Below are 19,139 nucleotides of genomic sequence, written 5' to 3'. Positions count from 1 at the left end.
CACAGACTGGCATGAATACAAAGATTAAGGCAAGACTACACAACACAGGCCCCATTTAAGTCAGTTCTGCTGATATTAATACAATGCAATATTTACCCAATTTCCATCCATATGACAGCACTTTTAATGAGCAATGACAGTCCAGGAATTTTACTGAAATGCATATCAACAGAAGACCATTATACTGACTACTTTTTTGTTTTGGCTCCCACCTGTGGGCCGCGTGTTGAGCCCTGTGTAAACCCAAACCGCACCGCAGGCCGCATGTTGAATAGCCCTGCTTTACATCCTGGAAAGTACTTAGTCTGGTTGTTACATGGTTTTGTTTTAAAAAAAATGTATTTTGGGAGGATATGACGCTATGTCAATATAATTTGAAAGGCAAAAACTAAGGTATAGGACACTGTGTTCTCGCCACACTCCCCCAATTACCTGTGTACAGCAATCCAGCACATTAAAAAAAGTCTCGTGTCAGACTCTCCATGAAGTCATAGCATTGAAACCACACCAGATGTCTGCTGTAGCCTCATGAGTATCTGGCATCCAGAAACTTAAGAGCTACTTCATCCACGAAGACCTCAAGATTCTACTGCTGTGTCTCAAGGATTCCAGAAATGTTTCAAGTCTGCCATCCTGAAGAACAATGACTAGGACTGCCTTTAATTGCCATACGTTTCAGGGTGGCAATTATGAGCCTTTCCAGAGTCTCAAAGAAGGAGTTTCTTGCCTTGAAAGTAGATTTTTGTCATACTGGTGTTTGCATCCATCATGAACTATAATTGGCCAACAAAAATGCCTGTTTTGATTTCCTTAAGGATTCTTTCTATTTAGGCTACATAAGCCCTATGGAAAACATTCAAATTAAAGTTTCTGGTTACTGACTTTATCACTGTGACCTGACAAGTAACCCAGCAAACCTGGCAGGTCTTTCCAAACTAAGCATGTTAAATTTAGATCAACTAATCGACTAGTCGAAGTAATTTGCATCAACTATTCAATTAGTGGATAAGGGTGACTCTGCCGTTGAAATGTAGCACAAGCCCTGCCAGCTGTTTGAGTCCCCTGCTGGCCCCTCACTCCCAGTGGCATTTTTCTTTTGAAATGTACAATAGCCCCACTTTTGCTACATTTGAAAGGTGGAAGCAACACCAGTTCCCCACTGCACCCCTGCCCCTTCTCCCTACAGACAGTGCTAGGGAGAACTGGCTTTTAAGCCGGCTCCCACAGCACCAGATCCTGCTCCTCCCCTTGCTGCCTCTCTGATAGAAGCAGCAAGGGGGCGGGACTAACTGAGTCACTAGTTGACTATTCGATAAGCATTTGCTTATCCGATAGTCGACTAGTCGCTTACATCCCTACTCCAAACAGATTCCAATTGCCATTAGGTAGCAAAATTTCAAAGCATCTCAAAATAAATGCATGCTTTTTATAATTTTGGAGATCTAGAATCACAAGCTAAAGGTTGAATTAAATTTAGTGAACGTTTTTGTTTTGTCTTGATCCCCACAATTCCCTAAGTGGTTTTTACTTTTACTAGCTTTCCTAGATTCCAAGTCTACTACCTAAATAAAAAGCACAAGCTTCCCCAGACTGTTGCTCAACTATGCACCCCTAGGTGGAAACATCAGAAAGTACAATAATAAACCTAGGTTTTATACGCCTTTGTAAGACCCTTCCCTACAACACTATGTAACTGCCTCCGAAGTCTCTTTCTCTGAGTAAATATCTGTTTAATCCAAGATTAAGGCCACTTTTGATATCTACAAGTCTCAAACTGAAATTATACTTGACAATTGCAATTGCTTCTTTCACATTACACTGGTATAAGTAGATTGTTCTGTAAAGTTTCTTGTAAACAAATTGACTTTCTGCTTCCCCAAATTTCAGAGGATCAGCAAGGTTCACATAATGAAACCATGCTAAAAGATTTATGCTCACATTCAAACGGATGCCCTTATTAGAAAGCGCTTATGCTTTCAGGAAAAACACAACCCTCTCTGATATGACTATGTAATTTTCTCTTTGACTAACGTGTACATCTGCACTAGGCGATCATGCTTACTTACACCACAGTCAAACTCTCTAGTGATCTGGACTGATGTATTCAAAACCATGCTTACCCCACCCTCAAAAAATAACTCAACCACAGGGTGATTTGCTTAGAACAAAACACTGAAAAATGTCTAAAACAGCAAACCACCAAGCCTGTGCACATACACAGTGTGTAAGTCAAGGAAATTAATAAGAGTAGCAACAGCAATGATGTACTAGTGAGAATACTTCATAAAAACAAATCCAAGTATGCTTTGCAGCAGCAAATGAGCATGTTGTTGTTGATTTTACCACACAACACTTGATCTGGTTGAAAAACTAAATTATTGCCTGCTTTTCTGGCCAAAGATATTGCCTTTGAACTACAGAGCAAGGCCTACCACTTGTGAGCATTACACTCCTGTAAAAGTCAAAGCAAACTATGTCCTGTAACAGTTGCAGTTCTAAAAGAGCCTACTCCATCTTGGCTGGAAAACTAAATTTTTGCTTCCCTCCTGGTTGGGACTTCAAAGCCCACACTAACACTCTCCTCTTCTAAGTAACCACAGCCATCTGATCAAAGAACTTACATATCCCAACAGAGGCTCGGCTTCATGCATGCTCAGCAGTGCCTCTCTCACTGATCTCATACCATTTTCAAGGCATTACTTGCCTACTTAATATTTACAAAGACCATTCCCCCTCAAGCTTGCTGGTCAGAAATAATAGTGATATGAGCAATTCCACTCAGCTTTCCCTAGCTTCCTGTGTTGTTATAGTCCAGATAGCAGGCACAAAAATCCAACACTTGTTTTTACCCAGATAGTACTTCTTCCAGTCCAGAACTTCTGGCAAAAGGGTTTCTCCAAATTTGCCCAGACAAGCAGAGCATCTATTTACATACACAATTTATTGTCTGAATTCTTAATCTTAAAATCTGTTGACTTTGATTTTGCATCTGGAAACTGAAGTTACTTGAACTAAGAAGAGTTAAACTTCACAGCATAGAAAAATTGTTCTCGTTGTCTCCCCTATGATTATGTAACTGAGAATTAACCCATAATATTTATGTATTTAAATTCAAATCACACTTTATAGCAATACTGGCAAGAAATACACAAGTTTATAAGTTATCCTATTGAATGTAACAGTTACTAAAGCTTGCAAAACATAACTGCTACAACTTGCTCTTAATTATATTCAGACCTATAAAAAAAGAAAAAAAAGAAAAAAAAATGTGAGAATGTGTAGACCCCAAACACAAACTTCAAGTTAACTGACATTTAACTGAATTGAGCTAACCACCGGTCTTGCCAACCGAGTACTTGTTTCTGTAACATTAATGCTCAGAGTTAGCTTTCTACTGTAAGCACTCAAATGCTCATGAATTCAATAGCTTTATTGAAGGAACTTACAAACTCCATGCTATCAATGCAGAAACTTAAAAAAACATCTTTGAGAAACTGATACAGATTGAGTATGCTGGGCCACCTGCCATGCTAGGTCCTCAGTCAAGTTTAGACCTAATAGGCTCACTGTGATACAACTAATGCTAGAACTATTTCATCATACAATCTGTCCTTTGTATATCTTCTGTTGGTTAATGAAGACTACTGGGGAAGTATGCATCAATTATAAATGGCAGGTCCTCTCTTCCCACAATTTTATTCATGTCCATTCAAAAAACCACACACACACACACACACACACACACACACACACACACACGTACGTTATAGGCCTGAGTTTGAAGCGAAAACTGCAGTGGCCGATGCTCTCTTCCTTGCCATAGATGATACAGACATAGCCTTAATCTCCAGAGACCTTACAGCAGCACACCTGCAGTTGTGCTATTATAAGGTCTCCCATATATCTGCTCTATGCAGACAGGAGAAAGCTGCTCTGTCTCCAGGAGAAACCTCTGGTGTTGGCCCATTTAAACTGCCCTCAAACAGATTTTTCTCACACCCCAGCCAATAAATGTGCTCGTTTAGACCTAGCCTAAGCGTACGTCTAGACTACATGCCTCTGTCACCAGAGGCATGTAGATTAGGCTACCAGACATAGTAAAATGAAGCTGCGATTTAAATAATCGCCACTTCATTTAAATTTACATGGCTGCCGCGCTGAGCCGACAAACAGCTGATCAGCTGTTTGTCGGCTCAACGCGATGGTCTGGACGCGCGGGTGTCGACATCAAAGGTATTTGTCCACCACCCAGGTAAGCCTCCTGGGATGAGGTTTACCTGGGTGGTTGACAAATACATTTGATGTCGCCACCCGCGCGTCCAGACTATCACGCTGAGCCGACAAACAGCTGATCAGCTGTTTGTCGGCTCAGCGCGGCAGCCATTATTTAAATCGCCGCTTCATTTTACTATGTCTGGTAGCCTAATCTACATGCCTCTGGCGACAGAGGCATGTAGTCTAGACGTACCCTAAGAGCTTATGCTAATATTGCTAGACTTGTCAAAAGTTTTTGACAACACTGATCAAAAGAGCTATTCCTGGGTGGTTCTCTTCTTTCTTGACTGAGTATTCTCAGAAGGAGGCATAGGGAGGTTGGTTCTTTTTTTCAGGGCACTAACATGAATTTCAGCAAGGATCCATTTAATATCTTCTCCTGTTCAATGTGTGTGGGACCATGACAACACTCATACACTGTCTAAGCAGGGCTGCCCAACACATGGCATAGTTTGATGATGACTGGCATATGGATTAGAGATTGATGTTAAATTCAGACAACACCAAGATGATGATGGGAGGCTGGAGAAACAACCAAAAGATGTGGTGAGGATGATTCTAATACACATAACTGAGGTTGTAAGCCTGCCGCTCATCTTTTTGCAAACTGAATGAGTGCTGGATCCCAAGCTACAGTTAACTGCTCATATAGTAGCAACCTCCAGAAACCCTCTTCATCATTTGAGCTTACCTGAGAAATTGCAACAATGTATTCCTTGTAATGCAGACTTGCTACCATGCATAACTCATGCCTTTGTCATTTCATGATTAGATTACTGCAATGGTCTCTACATGGAGTTACATCTTAAACCAACCTAAAATCTTATACTGGTGTACAATGTGGAAGCTCACCTATTTAATTATGCTATATGATACCTGTGCTACTTAGTCTGCATTGGCTGCTTGTGGTTTTCTAGACTGTAATTGGAGGCATTAGTTTTGGCCTGTATAGCTGGTTTTGGATATTTGTGGCTTGAGTGCGATTCGTTCTCCACAACATACTGCCAAGAGGGATGTCAGGTACAGCGTTCCCTCTAAGCTGGGTGGCAGCACAGCTTCACAGGTGATTAATCAGCCCCTCCCAGTCAGAGGCTCAGGGCTCCTGCATGGAGCTGACTGACTGGGCAGGGCTGACCATCACCTGTGAAGGTGTGTTCCTGCACAGCTTAGAGGGAACACTGGTCAGATAGCATGTAATGGAATAGTTGTGTAACTGCATGAAATTTTAGCAGTTACACAACTATTCAATAGTCCCCGGGGCATAGCTGGCAGCCAATGAGCTCCTGACCCCACTCCCGGGGAGCCCCCTGCCACTCCGGGCTGCTGCCTCTATCAGAAGCAGCAGTGCAGAGCGGCAGGAAAGCCCGTCCATGATGGGAACCAATTTAAAAAACAGATCGGCTCCAAAGGCTGCCCTGCGCTTCTGCCTCTGACACAGAGGCAGCAGCCCCTTTCCACAGGGAGTCTGAACTGCCTTTGAAATGTAGCCCAGGCTTATCGGTTAATCATGTAGTTGTCTACACACTGACATCCTTAACTGTCAAAGATGTCAGAGGCATATAAACTAGATTCCTCAATTAAAAAGGAAGCTGATGGTAGACCATTATCCTAGATCAGGGTCACCCTGTTGAGAATCAGGTAATTTTGTGTAACTTTTGCACAGAGGAAACTCCTCCTCCCAAAAATCTTGAGGGGTAGGATACTGAAGCCCACACATGACTCAGCAGTCAGAAGACTCTGGAGATAGGTAATTTCTTTTCAGCCAAAATAGCTGGGTTTTGGTTTTTATTTGTCTGTTTATTTGGGAGGCGGGAGGGGAGGCATTTATCTTAAGTTTTTCACCAAGCTGTTGCATCCTACCCAAAAACACCATTACTATCCTAAACTAGTAGGCTATGCAACTGTCAAGCTGATACTACTCCATTTCAGCATGGGAATAATATGTACTCATTAGGGGTGTTAAGTACTGGTTAATGAATTGAGTAGTCAGTTAGTCAATGGGGGGGGGGGGTGCTTCCACTGCAGCTCTGCACTTTACGGAGCAGAAACACAGCAGTCCCGGGGATGGCACAAGCCGGGACTAAACAGTCCCAGCTCACATCACCCCCAAGACAGCTGCGGCTCTGCCCCCCCTGCACCATAGAGACTTGACAGAATAGTCACTTGACTAGCCGCTTACATCCCTACTACTCATACATTTTGGAGCTTCTTACATACTTTGGGTTCCTTACACATGACAAAAACTGGGGGGGGGGGGGGGGGGGGGGGGGGGGGAGTAAATTTGCTGTTGGGACAAAATTCTTTCAGCAAGTCACAGAAAGAACTGCTTACACACATTATGCAGGAAGATAGCCAGATTTTGGCATTTAACCTAAGGGGAGTAGCTGTGCAACATTCACTAAAATTGTTTTTATGAAAAAAAAACACAATTCTATTTCAAATATGACATTTACACATGCAATGAAGTTTATTGCACCGCCTGAGAAGAATTAGTCTGTTATGATTGGCTGTGGGCAGTGACAAAGTAACAATTTGAAGAAAGCAATATTTAAAGTATTTTTAATTGTTTCAAGTCCTAAATGTTCCTTAAAACACTTGAACAGAAGTCAGTTTCACAGCCATTCAAACTTATTGTTTGAGTTTTCAGGTTATGAGCTTCCCCCACTTAAGACTTTTTTTTATGAAAAGGTGCATTTTTTGTGGTGTGTTAAAAGGCCACACTTCACTTTTCAGAATAATTTCTCCCCTATTACTTCCAATTGCACATCATTTCCCAGCATAAAACAGGTAGGTGCAGCACAAAGCCATGGTAAGTTCCATATCTCAGCTTCAAGAGATGGATTTTACTGGCAAGCATCAGCTTAAAAAGCAAGCCAGAAGTTCTGAAGTCATTAGTTGACTGTTTATATATAAACTTAAAAATCCAACTAATATATTTATCTTTTTCAAATGATTAAGATCACAGCTAGACCTGTCAAAATGACACAAACATCTAATTTTTTTATTTTTTTTACATTGCCCTCAATTCATTCCTAGAAACTAGTACAGACCCAACGGCTACGTCTACACTGGCCCCTTTTCCGGAAGGGGCATGTTAATTTCAGAAGCCGTAATAGGGAAATCCGCGGGGGATTTAAATATCCCCCGCGGCATTTAAATAAAAATGTCCGCCGCTTTTTTCCGGCTTTTAAAAAAGCCGGAAAAGAGCGTCTACACTGGCCCCGATCCTCGGGAAAAAAGCCCTTTTCCGGAGGATCTTATTCCTACTTTGAAGTAGGAATAAGACCCTCCGGAAAAGGGCTTTTTTTCCGGAGGATCGGGGCCAGTGTAGACGCTCTTTTCCGGCTTTTTTAAAAGCCGGAAAAAAGCGGCGGACATTTTTATTTAAATGCCGCGGGGGATATTTAAATCCCCCGCGGATTTCCCTATTACGGCTTCTGAAAATAACATGCCCCTTCCGGAAAAGGGGCCAGTGTAGACGTAACCAACTAGTACATCTTTAAGGAACAGAAATTAAACATTTTTTGTGCAGGAAATATTTGCAAATCCAGTATTAAACTGCAAATACAGAGGAAAAGCCCTTGAAGTTAACTAAAAGCTTAGGCAAGGCCATTTTAGTTTGTGCTATTGCTGTATGCAAAATACACAACTGAAGGGTGGAACTTGGAAGATGTTGGTAACACATTTTCAAGCCTTGCCAGTACCCAACTTCTATCCTTGGTAAAAGAAACCTGTGACACCAAAATCTCTACAACTGTTAGCCTAGAGAATTGAGCAAGAAACATCTTCTGTCCAAGGGTGAAGCACAAATGAAAAGTTCCTTTTACTGAGACTGGGAAAGGAGGGGTGATTGTTGGGAATCTTATGCCAGTCCCTGGATCCAAACTTCAAGACTCATCCTTTCATATCAGTTTCTGAGTATGCATCTGATAAAACGTAGGCGAAACACATATATTCCCGGCTGTTGAACTGAAGGTGCATTCGCTATGTTCCCGTCCCTGATCCTCCTGGATACTCTACCTACCATCAGGGTCTTTGCTACTCTGTCCCTCCCACCAAGCCCACTTTGAGTCCTCTCTTCCTAGAGATCAGTTACCTTCCTGGACTGCTGCTCCTCCTCCTGGCTTACTACAGCAGCAGCACAGCAACATCTACTTGCTTCATTTACTTGCTTGATTGTTCAATTTAATTTCTACTCTCAGAATTATGAACAGAAGTAGTGGAAATAAGATTCCAAATAGGTCAGTTTCTACTATGCTACAGCTTGGACAGCTTTGAGCCATGGTGGTGGCACAGGTGCTGCCTGCAGACTTCAGAAACAGCACTGCATCAATATACACCTGTTCATATACAGGATTTCCCCCCCATACACACAATAAAAAGGGCTAGAATCTTCACTAAAAAATTAAAGTCTACCTTTCCAAATCCTGAACTCCAATTATATATGATGAAGCAGGATTCAAATTAAGAAGTTACCAAAAATTCTGATGCCCATTAGAAGTTACCCCTTTCCGCATATGGGCAAGTGGTCTTGCTGCCCTCCAGAATAGACAATGTCTCCTACTCCCTAAAAACCTTGCCTCTACATCTGTTGCTCCGTTTTTATATCCTTATTAAAGACACCAACAGGACTTGGAGCACAGGATAACAATGGGGGTGGATTATCACCATTGTGGGCCTTTAAATGCCACTGTATAACATGGTAGGAAAGCAATCGTATTTGTTATCTTGTTAGTTCACACCAATTTATGGGCATGCAGCTTCCTAAACTTTGACCTCATATATGAAGAAAGAATCAAATTAAACTTAAAAAAAAATAAGAGGAAAAGCTTAGGTTAGACCATTTTAGTTTCTGGTTTGACAGCTCTGGATCTAGGTCTATTTTACATAAAGTTATATGTAGAAACATTGATTAACACATCTTGCTTCCTCTTCTACTCTCATAGAAGGAGAATGAATGAGAATAAAATGGAGTCATACAATATTCTCCATATAAAAAGTGAAATGTGCTACTGCTACATCTAATCAACAGTACAGTCTTATGCTGCTAATATGGGCAAACTACTCAAAATCTGCAAAAGTACTTGAGGTATCCTGATCACGCAGACATGACAGGGTAGACTTCAAACCATAAACCCAACCTTTTTATTCAAAGCTCCTACCACAGCAGCAAAAGGCATCTCAGACTAGAAAATGCAGGAATCTGAGACAAAAAGAGCTCAAAATTAACCTAAAGCTTGCTGTAAACTAAAGCTCCACATATTCAAATAAAGCAACAGGATATGAATACAGCTTTGCCAGGTGTAAATATCAAAATGCAAGCCTCAAAATGATCAATTTAAATAATAGTAATGTATATCAGATGTTCAAGGTCCTTTTCATAAAGCCATCTAGATTTCTACAAGTGTGGAATTGAAGTGCCTTTGATTGGAAATTATTCACATAGATCACATAGAAAGATGAGCAAAACCATTTTACCTTTGCATATGAACAGATACAAGCCAGGAATAAAAAAAATCTGATTATAAATATGTAACAGCTTTAGAAATACACAATCAGGCCTTTTTCTTCCAACACTTCACCTTTTTGATTAATAGGATTTAAATATACATGTCTAATTCTCCTCAAAATCCCAATGCCATAACCGGAAGATCAAGGATTATCACATTAAACCACTTACTCAATTTACAACATACATGTAATGCTACTGTTTAGAATGGGGCCACAGATCTCATTCTTTAACAAATAGCCCCAGTTCTGAAAGCTAGTGAAAAAGGAAATCCTGCATTCCCAACTCAATATGTGCACAATATATCATATTCAAGATTTCTCTCCCCCCCCCCAGCACATTTAACAGAGCCTGAAACACAAGCTATTATGGGAAATAGACTGTTCTAAATCTCTGGGTAAGCCTGCACAAAAAAGTACTCACACTCTAGTTATCAGTGCATATCTAGAGCAAACATTTCACTTTTCACAACAGAATATGTTTAGAAGCATACAACTGTACAAATATGTATAATGAGCACATATGTGCACGTAATTCATTTCCTTCCCTCCATTGCTCCACAGGCAGAAACGCAGCACATAGCTCTTTAAAACTAAATTCGAACAGAAATATTCCCTTTAACAAGCAGGTCAAACTGACAACAATCTTGTTATAGACAAGAGACAAAAAGGCACAAAAGTATTTTTTGTTAAACAGGCCGAAATGGAAACCATGGGTGCCTATTCAAGGTTAATGAGGGGGAGTGAAAGGGAGAGAAAGGCGGCTGCCTCGTACGGTGCTAGAGACAGCCTAGCTCTTCTTCCACTGACCAGCCCAGAATTCCCCACACAATTAGGTTTACTGACAAACAGTGCAAATTACATTTAAAAAACCCGATGTTTAATCTGCACAGAGTGTAGGTGGGGAATCAATACTCACTGCTAACTTTCATGCTGCCAAACGCTGAAGGCTGCTGCACTGGTTTGCAGCTCTCTGCAAAGGAGGTGGTTCTGGGCCGCCCTGACATGGTCTCTTTCTCTCTCCCTCGGATCACCTCCTTTCTTTCTTTCTTTCGCCTTCTTCTTTTCCTGGTTTGCGTACGCGCGTCTCTCTCAGGTGGAGAGGGGTGAAAAATGCAACATTAAATTCCAGCCCCCTCCCCCGCGGGGGACCCTCTCCGGGTCTCTTTTCTCAGGGCTGCTTCGCTCCTGCTTTATAAAACCATCCTCCCCAGCAGCACCACTGGACCCGACAGCTGCCTCCACCCAGCACACCAGTCCCCCCGGCGCTGCGTCTGCCGAGGGCCGGGAAGCAGCGGGGGGTCGCTAGGCCTTGCTGCCCCCACCCCGGGAGCCAGTCACATGAGGCGCAGGCGAGGGCCGAGCTCCTCTTCTTCCCTCGCCGGGTTTTCTCCTTCTCTCCCCTCGCCTCGTAGGGAAGCAGCAGCCACGGAACTATTTTCTTCGGCGGAGCGATCTCCGGGTCTGCTCGTTGCTCCTCGAGACCGAGGTGAAGGATGCGAACACGGAAGAGGATCCGGCGCGGGCGGTGGGATCCGCGGCGGGCGGAGTGAGGGGTGTGTGTGAAGCGGCCGGGCGGCCTCGCTCGCTCGGGCTCCTCAGTGCGGGGATGAGGCGGCGGCTTCGGCGCGGCTCCTCATAGCGCCCGCAGGGGCAGCGGGCGGCGGCTCGCGCCGGGGCGGCTGCAATGCGGGTGGCGGCCGGAGGCGGCGGCACAGGCCATGGCGGCGGCTCCCGGCCCCAACTCCTCCTCAGCCGGCTTCAGAGCCCTGGCGGCGGCCGCTCCCCGGGGCGCCCCGGGCACATGGGACCCGCCGGCCCGGCCGACTGCGCCTGCCGCTGTCCCCCGCGCCTCGTCCGGCAGCGGCTGCCTCCTGCCGGGAGCCCCGCGGCCGCCGCCGCTCAGTCTCTTTGTCCCCGCGGCCGCCGCTCCGTGCCCGGCTCCTGCCGCCGCTGCGCTGTGTGTGTGCGCCAAAGCCGCGCAGCCGCCTATCCCCGTCGCCGCCCTACGCTGCGCAACGGCGCTAGCCAGGCTCCGTGAATACCCAGCCCGACGCACTTGCCAGCCCCAGCCCGAGGCTCCCGCACGGCAACACCCGAAGCGCGTCGGGGCCAATCCGGCGCTGGGTACGGGCCCAGCCGCACCAGCGTGGGGCCAATCACCGAGCGGCAACGGCAGCATCTGGAATGCGTCGGAGCCAATCGCCAGGCCGCTACGGAAATAGCCGAACCAACCCGAAGATCATCAGAGCCAATCAAAAGCCGTTGCCTCCGCCCTAGCAGCCGCGAGAGCGGAGCCAATGGAAGGAGCAGTCTCTTCCGGCGGTTGCCGAGCGAATCCGATGATAGACGGAGTGGGCAAGCCAATCAGAAGCCGCTCGGTTCCCTACTTACCTGAGCTTCAAAGTGAAGCCTGGGCCGCTGAGCGGCTTTGGCTGTGATTGGGTAGCTGCGCTGTCATGTGATTGGCTACGCAGGATTAGGCGGCCCAATGACGTCATCCAACCCGTTCTCTGCGCGGTGCCAATCGCCAGCGTCGTCCGTCTGTTTCGAAACGCGGATCCCTATTGGAGAGGGGGCGGGCCCGGCGCATTCCCGAGGGGGGGGGCCGCCCACATCCCCAGCCGTGAGCTGGGTGGGCAGCGGCCTGGCTCCAAGCTCCGCCCGCGCAGCTCAACGTGGCACCCGGCGGCCCCGCGCAGCAGCCTCGCGCGCGCCATGGTCTGCTGCACTGCGCACCCCCAAAGCCGCTCCTGGGTGGGGCCGGCGCGTGCTGCGGAGGAGACTCCAGGGATACAGCCAACCCACGCTGTGCCCCGTGCGCCAGCTGCACCGAGACAGCGGGACCCCACAGAAGGACACAGCTGCCAGGCGTGCTGCCTTTGCTGCTGTCCCTGCAGGGGCCAGGCCTGACCCAGGCATAACTCTGCACGTGTGCCAGTCCCTTCACAAGGGGGGGGGAGACCTAGGTAGCACAGAAAGAGGGTGGAGGGGAAGCTGGCAAATGTTCAGCGTGCGTGTGGGGCAGTTGCATTAGGGCATGAGCAACACCATAGGCGTGCACAGCACATTTCATTAGGGTGTGCACCCAGAGAATTTTTTTTAAGGCGAAAATTCATTGAATACTTAATCATAAAGGACATTATTTGTATTCATCAAACAAACGAAAGAAACTAAAATTTAACTAAACTTAATTTTTTTTAAATGAACAATTAAACTTTACTTAAAAATACAGACTTAAGTATGGGACATTGTATACAGGCAGTCCCCGGGTTACGTACAAGATAGGGACTGTAGGTTTGTTCTTAAGTTGAATTTGTATGTAAGTCGGAACTGGTACATATTGTAGGGGAAACTCTAGCCAAACATTTCTCCAGAGCTCAGTTTTATTCTCCCACATCTCACTTCCCTCAGGCCTTTATTCTCAAGCTGAGGTGTCTGCTGAGAAAAGCTGCTCCGCATCTCCCTGGTCTGCTGGGGGGGGGGGGGAGGCGCGCTAGTTTCGTGTCTCCCTGGTCTGCTGGGGGGAAGCAGCTAGTGCGGGGTTGCCTCACCCCGTTTGTAAATAGGGATCCGATGTAAGTCAGATCCATGTAACCCGGGGACTGCCTGTACTTAGTTTGTTTTTTACATGTACAATTTGGCGCTTATTGTATAATTCAGCAATCCATACTTTAAAACTAAAAGAGAGTATCATGCAATTAAATTAAAATGCAAAGCCACTTTTTTTTTTGAGACATTATAGGGTTACCAGGTAGTCTCAAAAAAAATACCAGACACACTTCAGTGGGGGGGAGGGACTAGCCGGGAGGGGAGCAGGGCTGGCCGGAGGAAGGGGGCGGCTGGATCCCAGGGCGCTCCCCCCCTGCACGGTTCAGGCGAAGCATGAGTCAGTCCAGCTGTGGCTCCACCACGCGCTTGACCAGCTCGCAGGATCACGGACCAGGCTGCCCTTCCTTCTCACACGCAACCAGGGCTCCCAGTGCCAATCGCGCCCCACCTCCTAGCCACTCTTTTCCCCCCACACACACACCAGGCTTCCGGGTGCCCAGTCGGAAAACCAGAAAATACCGGACATTGCACGTGTCCGGTATTTTCTTGATTATTTTTACCGGACAGAAAAACTGGACTGTCTGGTAGAAAACCAGACACCTGGCAACCCTAAGACATTACACACGTCAGTGGGCAACACCTACAGCTGCTCCCCGAGTTGCGAACGGTCGAATTACAACCATTCGCACTTACTACCAAAGCTCCGATGGAGTAGTCGTAAAGGCAATCCCTGAGTTACGAACGCGACCCATGCTTACGAACAGTGCGGTCGCGTGTAATGAATGGATCAAGTTATGGCCAAGTGTTTGGTCCGTAACTCGGAGAGAGGCTGTACATGCTTTGTGCTAGTAAAGCTTGTCCATCAAAGTACACCTTTGTGTGTTCTCTGTGTGTAGCAACTGGAACTCAAATAAATGTTTCAAAGCATTTCCTCTTCATCAAAGAGTTTAAACGGGGTAGTGGAGTTACTTTTATGAAACTCTTGCCTTTAACGCCAAATGCCTAAATTACCTTGTGTTTGGACAGGGCTCAGAGGGATTAATAAAAATCTCTTAAATGTCCAGAAATAGTTATATGTAACAATCTCATGATTTAAGTATAGAGTCTTGGGAATTTCCTAGAAGCAAGTGTTGGAGGAACCTAAGGAAGCTGTGAATCTTCTGTGCTTAATTATGTGAAGTTGCCATTCTTGTTTCTGCCAAACTATAAAAAATAAGATTTTCAATCTGTCACTGTGACTGCACTGAATCATGCTAGTCCTAGGCCTTGAGTAATTTTTGTAGAGAAATTCCACATTTCGGGAAAGGAGACATTTCTGTGAAAGGTTGCTTTTTAAAAAACAAGATTACTATTTGAAGCTGATTGGGAAAGCTGGAAGTAGCCTTCAATTATCAGGCAGAGGGGAACAACACAAGTTGACAAATGGTGTGTGATAAACTGCACACATGATAAAGTTTGAAACTAATTCAAAATGGTATTGGTCAGCACTTAGGCTACGTCTAGACTGGCATGATTTTCCGGAAATGCTTTTAACGGGAAAGTTTTCCGTTAAAAGCATTTTCGGAACAGAGCATCTAGATTGGCACAGATGCTTTTCCGCAAAAGCCCTTTTTGCGGAAAAGCGTCCGTGGCCAATCTAGATGCGCTTTTCCGCAAAAAAAGCCCCGATTGCCATTTTCGCAATTGGGGCTTTTTTGTAGAAAACAAATCTGGGCTGTCTACACTGGCCCTTTTGCACAAAAGTTTTGCGCAAAAGGACTTTTGCCCAAACGGGAGCAGCATAGTATTTCTGCAAAAACACTGACAATCTTACATGAGATCGTCAGTGCTTTTGCGGAAATTCAAGCGGCCAGTGTAGACAGCTGGCAAGCTTTTTCCGGAAAAGCAGCGGATTTTCTGGAAAAACTGACCAGTCTAGACACAGTCTTAGTGTATCTCAGAGCACAGGGAAACCTACTGCTGGTTTTATCACATGGCTATCAAACCTCATGAGCAGGCATGGAACCCACCTATCAAATCTGCTTACCAAAAACTTAAAAAAAAAGAGTGAGGCTGCTATATTTATATGTTAAAACTCTCCTTAATTTCAACCTATAAATGTTTTTGCCAGTGTAGCTTATACTATTTTGCTGAACAAAACAAAAGCACTTTTTGCCACTATAACTGTCTACTCTTGGATTTTTCCCAGTATAGAAATACTGAGGAAAAAAAATCATGCCCCTAACCAAAATTGCTATACCAGCAAATATTTGTAATTTAGATCTCGCCAAACGTAACTAAAACCCTATCCTTTACATTACAACAACTTTATTTCCAAGTAGGAATGCTGCTTCAAAAATAAATTAGTTGACTCCAAATTTTCCTGTTCAGCACTTTGCTCATGCCAGTGCAGCCAAAGATGCTTGCTAGAAGCATTCTAACCTTTTTGGGGGGGAGGGGGAAGGGGGAGGGGGGAGATGACTTATGTTTCTAAGTAGTCCAAGGGACCAGAAATTGTTTAAGGTCTGAAACTCTAATTCTGTACTACTGAAAAGCTAAACGTTCCATTATTTCAGTAGGTGCTATATCATTTATAGAAGCTAGGTTGGTATACCATTCTTAAATGATAGCTCAGCCTTCCTAAATCCCACCAGTAAAGCAACAGAACCCTCTCATCACCCAAATGCCTCCCTTCTGGGGCACTTTCATATCCATCCCCCTTAAGGATCCACCATTCAGAGCTCAATCCACTCAACAACCCACCAATCAGAAATTCACATCCTCTTGCCTTTTCTTGTGCTGTAAATCAACTCTTAATAGTGTCCTACTCCAACCAGGAGCAGGGAAAGTTATTTACATGATTTGGACTGCAGAATGGTTTGGTCATGGTCTTTTAAAACTAAGAAAATTAAATCGTTATATTCAAATATCCACTGTTTAGGTCTCTATAGGTGCATCTACACAGCAAAGTTTTTTTGCAATAATGGCCATTATTCTGAAATAACTTTGCAAGCGTCTACACAGCAATAGCATTATTTTGACATAATTTTGAAATAACAGGAGGCTTATTCTGACTTCTGTAAACCTCATTCTAAGAAGAATAATGCCTATTCCGAAATAGTTATGTGCCCTGCCCTGCTGACTGGAAGCCCCACCCACACTCACCCAGGGCTGACCTTGCTGAGTAGGTAGGGCAGCAGCAGGCAGAGGCAGACAAGGGAGGAGCGGGCAAGGAGGGGGGGGCATGGCAGCTGCGCAACCCACCATGATCCCAGAAGATAAGTTCTATAAACCATTATTATTGTATAAATTAGTATGGTATAATAAAATCATTTTTACCATTCACTGTTTCCACTCATATTTTTCATTAAGCCTTTCTTATGCACACTCATTGCATGACTAGTTTAAACTCCTTTATATTAAACTGCAGCAAGGGAAGTTTAGGTTGGACTTTAAGAAAAACGTCCCAACTGTCAGGATAGTTAAACACTGGACTAAATTGCCTGAGGAGGTTGTGGAATCTCCATCACTGGAGATATTTAAAGAGCAGGTTAGACAGACAGCTATCAGGGATGATCTTCTAGACTAGACAGTGCTTGGTCCTGCTGTGAGGGCAGGGGACTGGACTTGATGACTTCTCGAGTTCCCTTCCAGTTCTAGTGTTCTATGATTTAAAAAAATCGCAGTCTAAATTTACAAAAATAGCACCACAGAAATTCCTGTGTACCAGCCTGAATAGTTACTTACAAGTAACAACAAAGTTTTCTGTAGCTGAAAGATTAGGGAACAAAGTTGTTATTTTTCTATTTTTCCAGTTTGTTTGTGCATTTGAGAGCATTTGGCATACAGTCCCTTTTGTTGTTTTGTTCATGGTCATTTGTGCTTTCTTTCTCTTTATCATGCTTGATGACATCACACTCAGACACTGATCTGTGAGATGTCAGGTGCACACTCTTTCTCTCAGACCCTGCACAACAATGTTTACTAATGGCAGCCAGAAAGGTGAAACTGAGCAGGCAATATGTAGGGCTACGACTACACTGGCATGATTTTCCGGAAATGCTTTTAACGGAAAAGGTTTTCCGTTAAAAGTATTTCCGGAAAAGCGTGTCTAGATTGGCAGGATGCTTTTCCAGAAAAGCACTTTTTCCAAAAAGCGTCCGTGGTCAATCTAGACACGCTTTTCCGCAAAAAAGCCCCGATCGTCATTTTCGCAATCGGGGCTTTTTTGCGGAAAACACTACTGTGCTGTCTACACTGGCCCTTTTCCGGAACAGTTTTCCAGAAAAAGACTTTTGCCCAAACGGGAGCAGCATAGTTTTTCCGGAAAAGCACTGATGATTTTACATTAGATCGTCCAGTGCTTTTCCGGAAATTCAAGCGGCTAGTGTAGACAGCTGGCAAGTTTTTCCGGAAAAGCGGCTGATTTTCTGGAATAACTTGCCAGTATAGACACAGCCCAGGTGTAATTGCCAAAAGGCAAATATGAACCTGGGACCTTCGTGTAGGAGCTTCTACTGCTTGAGCTATAAAGCCAGCTGCCTCTCAGCCTAGGCCCTAGGCTGTAGAGCTAACTTATTCTTATCTCTCTGCTGTAAGTGATCAAAGTGCCACTACACAGGACAGTGAACCACACCCACTAACTGTGTGGGTTATACAGTCAAATTGTGCTTGGGGAGTAAGGGAGGAGGGATGAGCATGGTTAGTGCTTTTGCTTTTGGGCCCCTCACTATCAATCTTCTTAAACACATCAAGGAAATAGAAAAAATCTTGTGATTATATTTATAAAGAGGATTTTTTTTCATTCCAAGGCACACTTTAAAAAAGCGCTTTATCTTAAAATTATTTGTTAAAATCAAGTTGACAATGTTGCTTTAAAATCAAAGATGAACCCTGTATCTTAACACAACCCCATGGGCTGTCACTTAATTGTAAAGATGGCATGTTCAATCATGATAAAAGGGAATACTGTTCACATAATGTGTAATTAGACTGTGGAAGTCATTGGCACAGAATGTCACTGAGGCCTAGAACTTAGTCCTAGATCCACAAAAGGCACCTAAAGCCCAGGTTTAGGAGGCAACATCCCAGTTTTGGGAACTAGTGCACTCCATAAAACCCACACTTGGTGCCTGCATTTTTGCTGTAAAAGATCTAGTAGGCACCTATGTTTCTGCCTCTGAGTACAAGTGCTGCTGCTTCAAGCAGGTGTCCAGAAGGCTATCTTATGCCTAACATGCAGCATGATACTCAAACCAAGTAAAGATAGGCAGGGCAGCCCCTATGTCACCTGCAGGGCTTGATCTGGTAGGAGACTAAGAGCATGTCTAGGTCCAAACAAGGTAGGCAAAAGAAGAACCAGCCTAACCAGTTATGTTCAGCACAGTGGCCAGGTTACTTAACTAGGAGGTTGAAAATCATAGTTTAATTTCCCCTCCTGCCTGATGAGGCAAAAGGTGTTAATGGGGCTTTCCCACTTCTCAGATGTGGTGACTGGACCATGGGATAATTCTGATAGAGCTTTCTCTCAAATTACGTTGATGAAGCCATTCCATTTTGTATTAATAATCCAGTATTAATTGGGCCAGAAACAGACTGAGCCCGACTCTCTAGCTGAGTGGCTAGAGCACTCATCTGGAAGGTAGGAAATGCTAAATGAGGTAGGGGTTCTGTGGAAAATAGTGTATGTAATCACATAATATTTTCTAATAATACAGATGCACAAAGAGGCCACATTGAGGCTGAACAAGCAAACTTAACTACAGCCCGATTTATGACCCCCCCCCCCCACTTATGACCTTTTCTGTAAGTGCAGAAGGGGCCAA

The 19,139-nt window shown here is 44.5% G+C and overlaps 1 protein-coding gene across 3 annotated transcripts in view; it reads right to left on the bottom strand.

The window, feature by feature from the left end:
- Positions 1–11,925, bottom strand: part of GSK3B (glycogen synthase kinase 3 beta) — a 227,808-nt gene extending 215,883 nt beyond the window's left edge. The window contains exon 1 of one of the 3 annotated variants that reach the window (XM_075905473.2): positions 10,703–11,925. In XM_075905473.2, coding sequence (XP_075761588.1) covers positions 10,703–10,790 — 88 coding nt within the window. In that variant the 5' untranslated portion in view covers positions 10,791–11,925. The remainder of the gene's footprint in view (positions 1–10,702) is intronic. The other 2 variants (XM_075905448.2, XM_075905459.2) reach the window with 2 other exon arrangements.
- Between the last annotated feature and the right edge of the window lie 7,214 nt (positions 11,926–19,139).

This window comes from Pelodiscus sinensis, chromosome 1 (genome assembly GCF_052426305.1).
Source record: "Pelodiscus sinensis isolate ZL-2025 chromosome 1, ASM5242630v1, whole genome shotgun sequence".
Taxonomy (NCBI): Eukaryota; Metazoa; Chordata; order Testudines; family Trionychidae; genus Pelodiscus; species Pelodiscus sinensis.
This window is presented reverse-complemented; position numbering and strand designations above follow the sequence as displayed.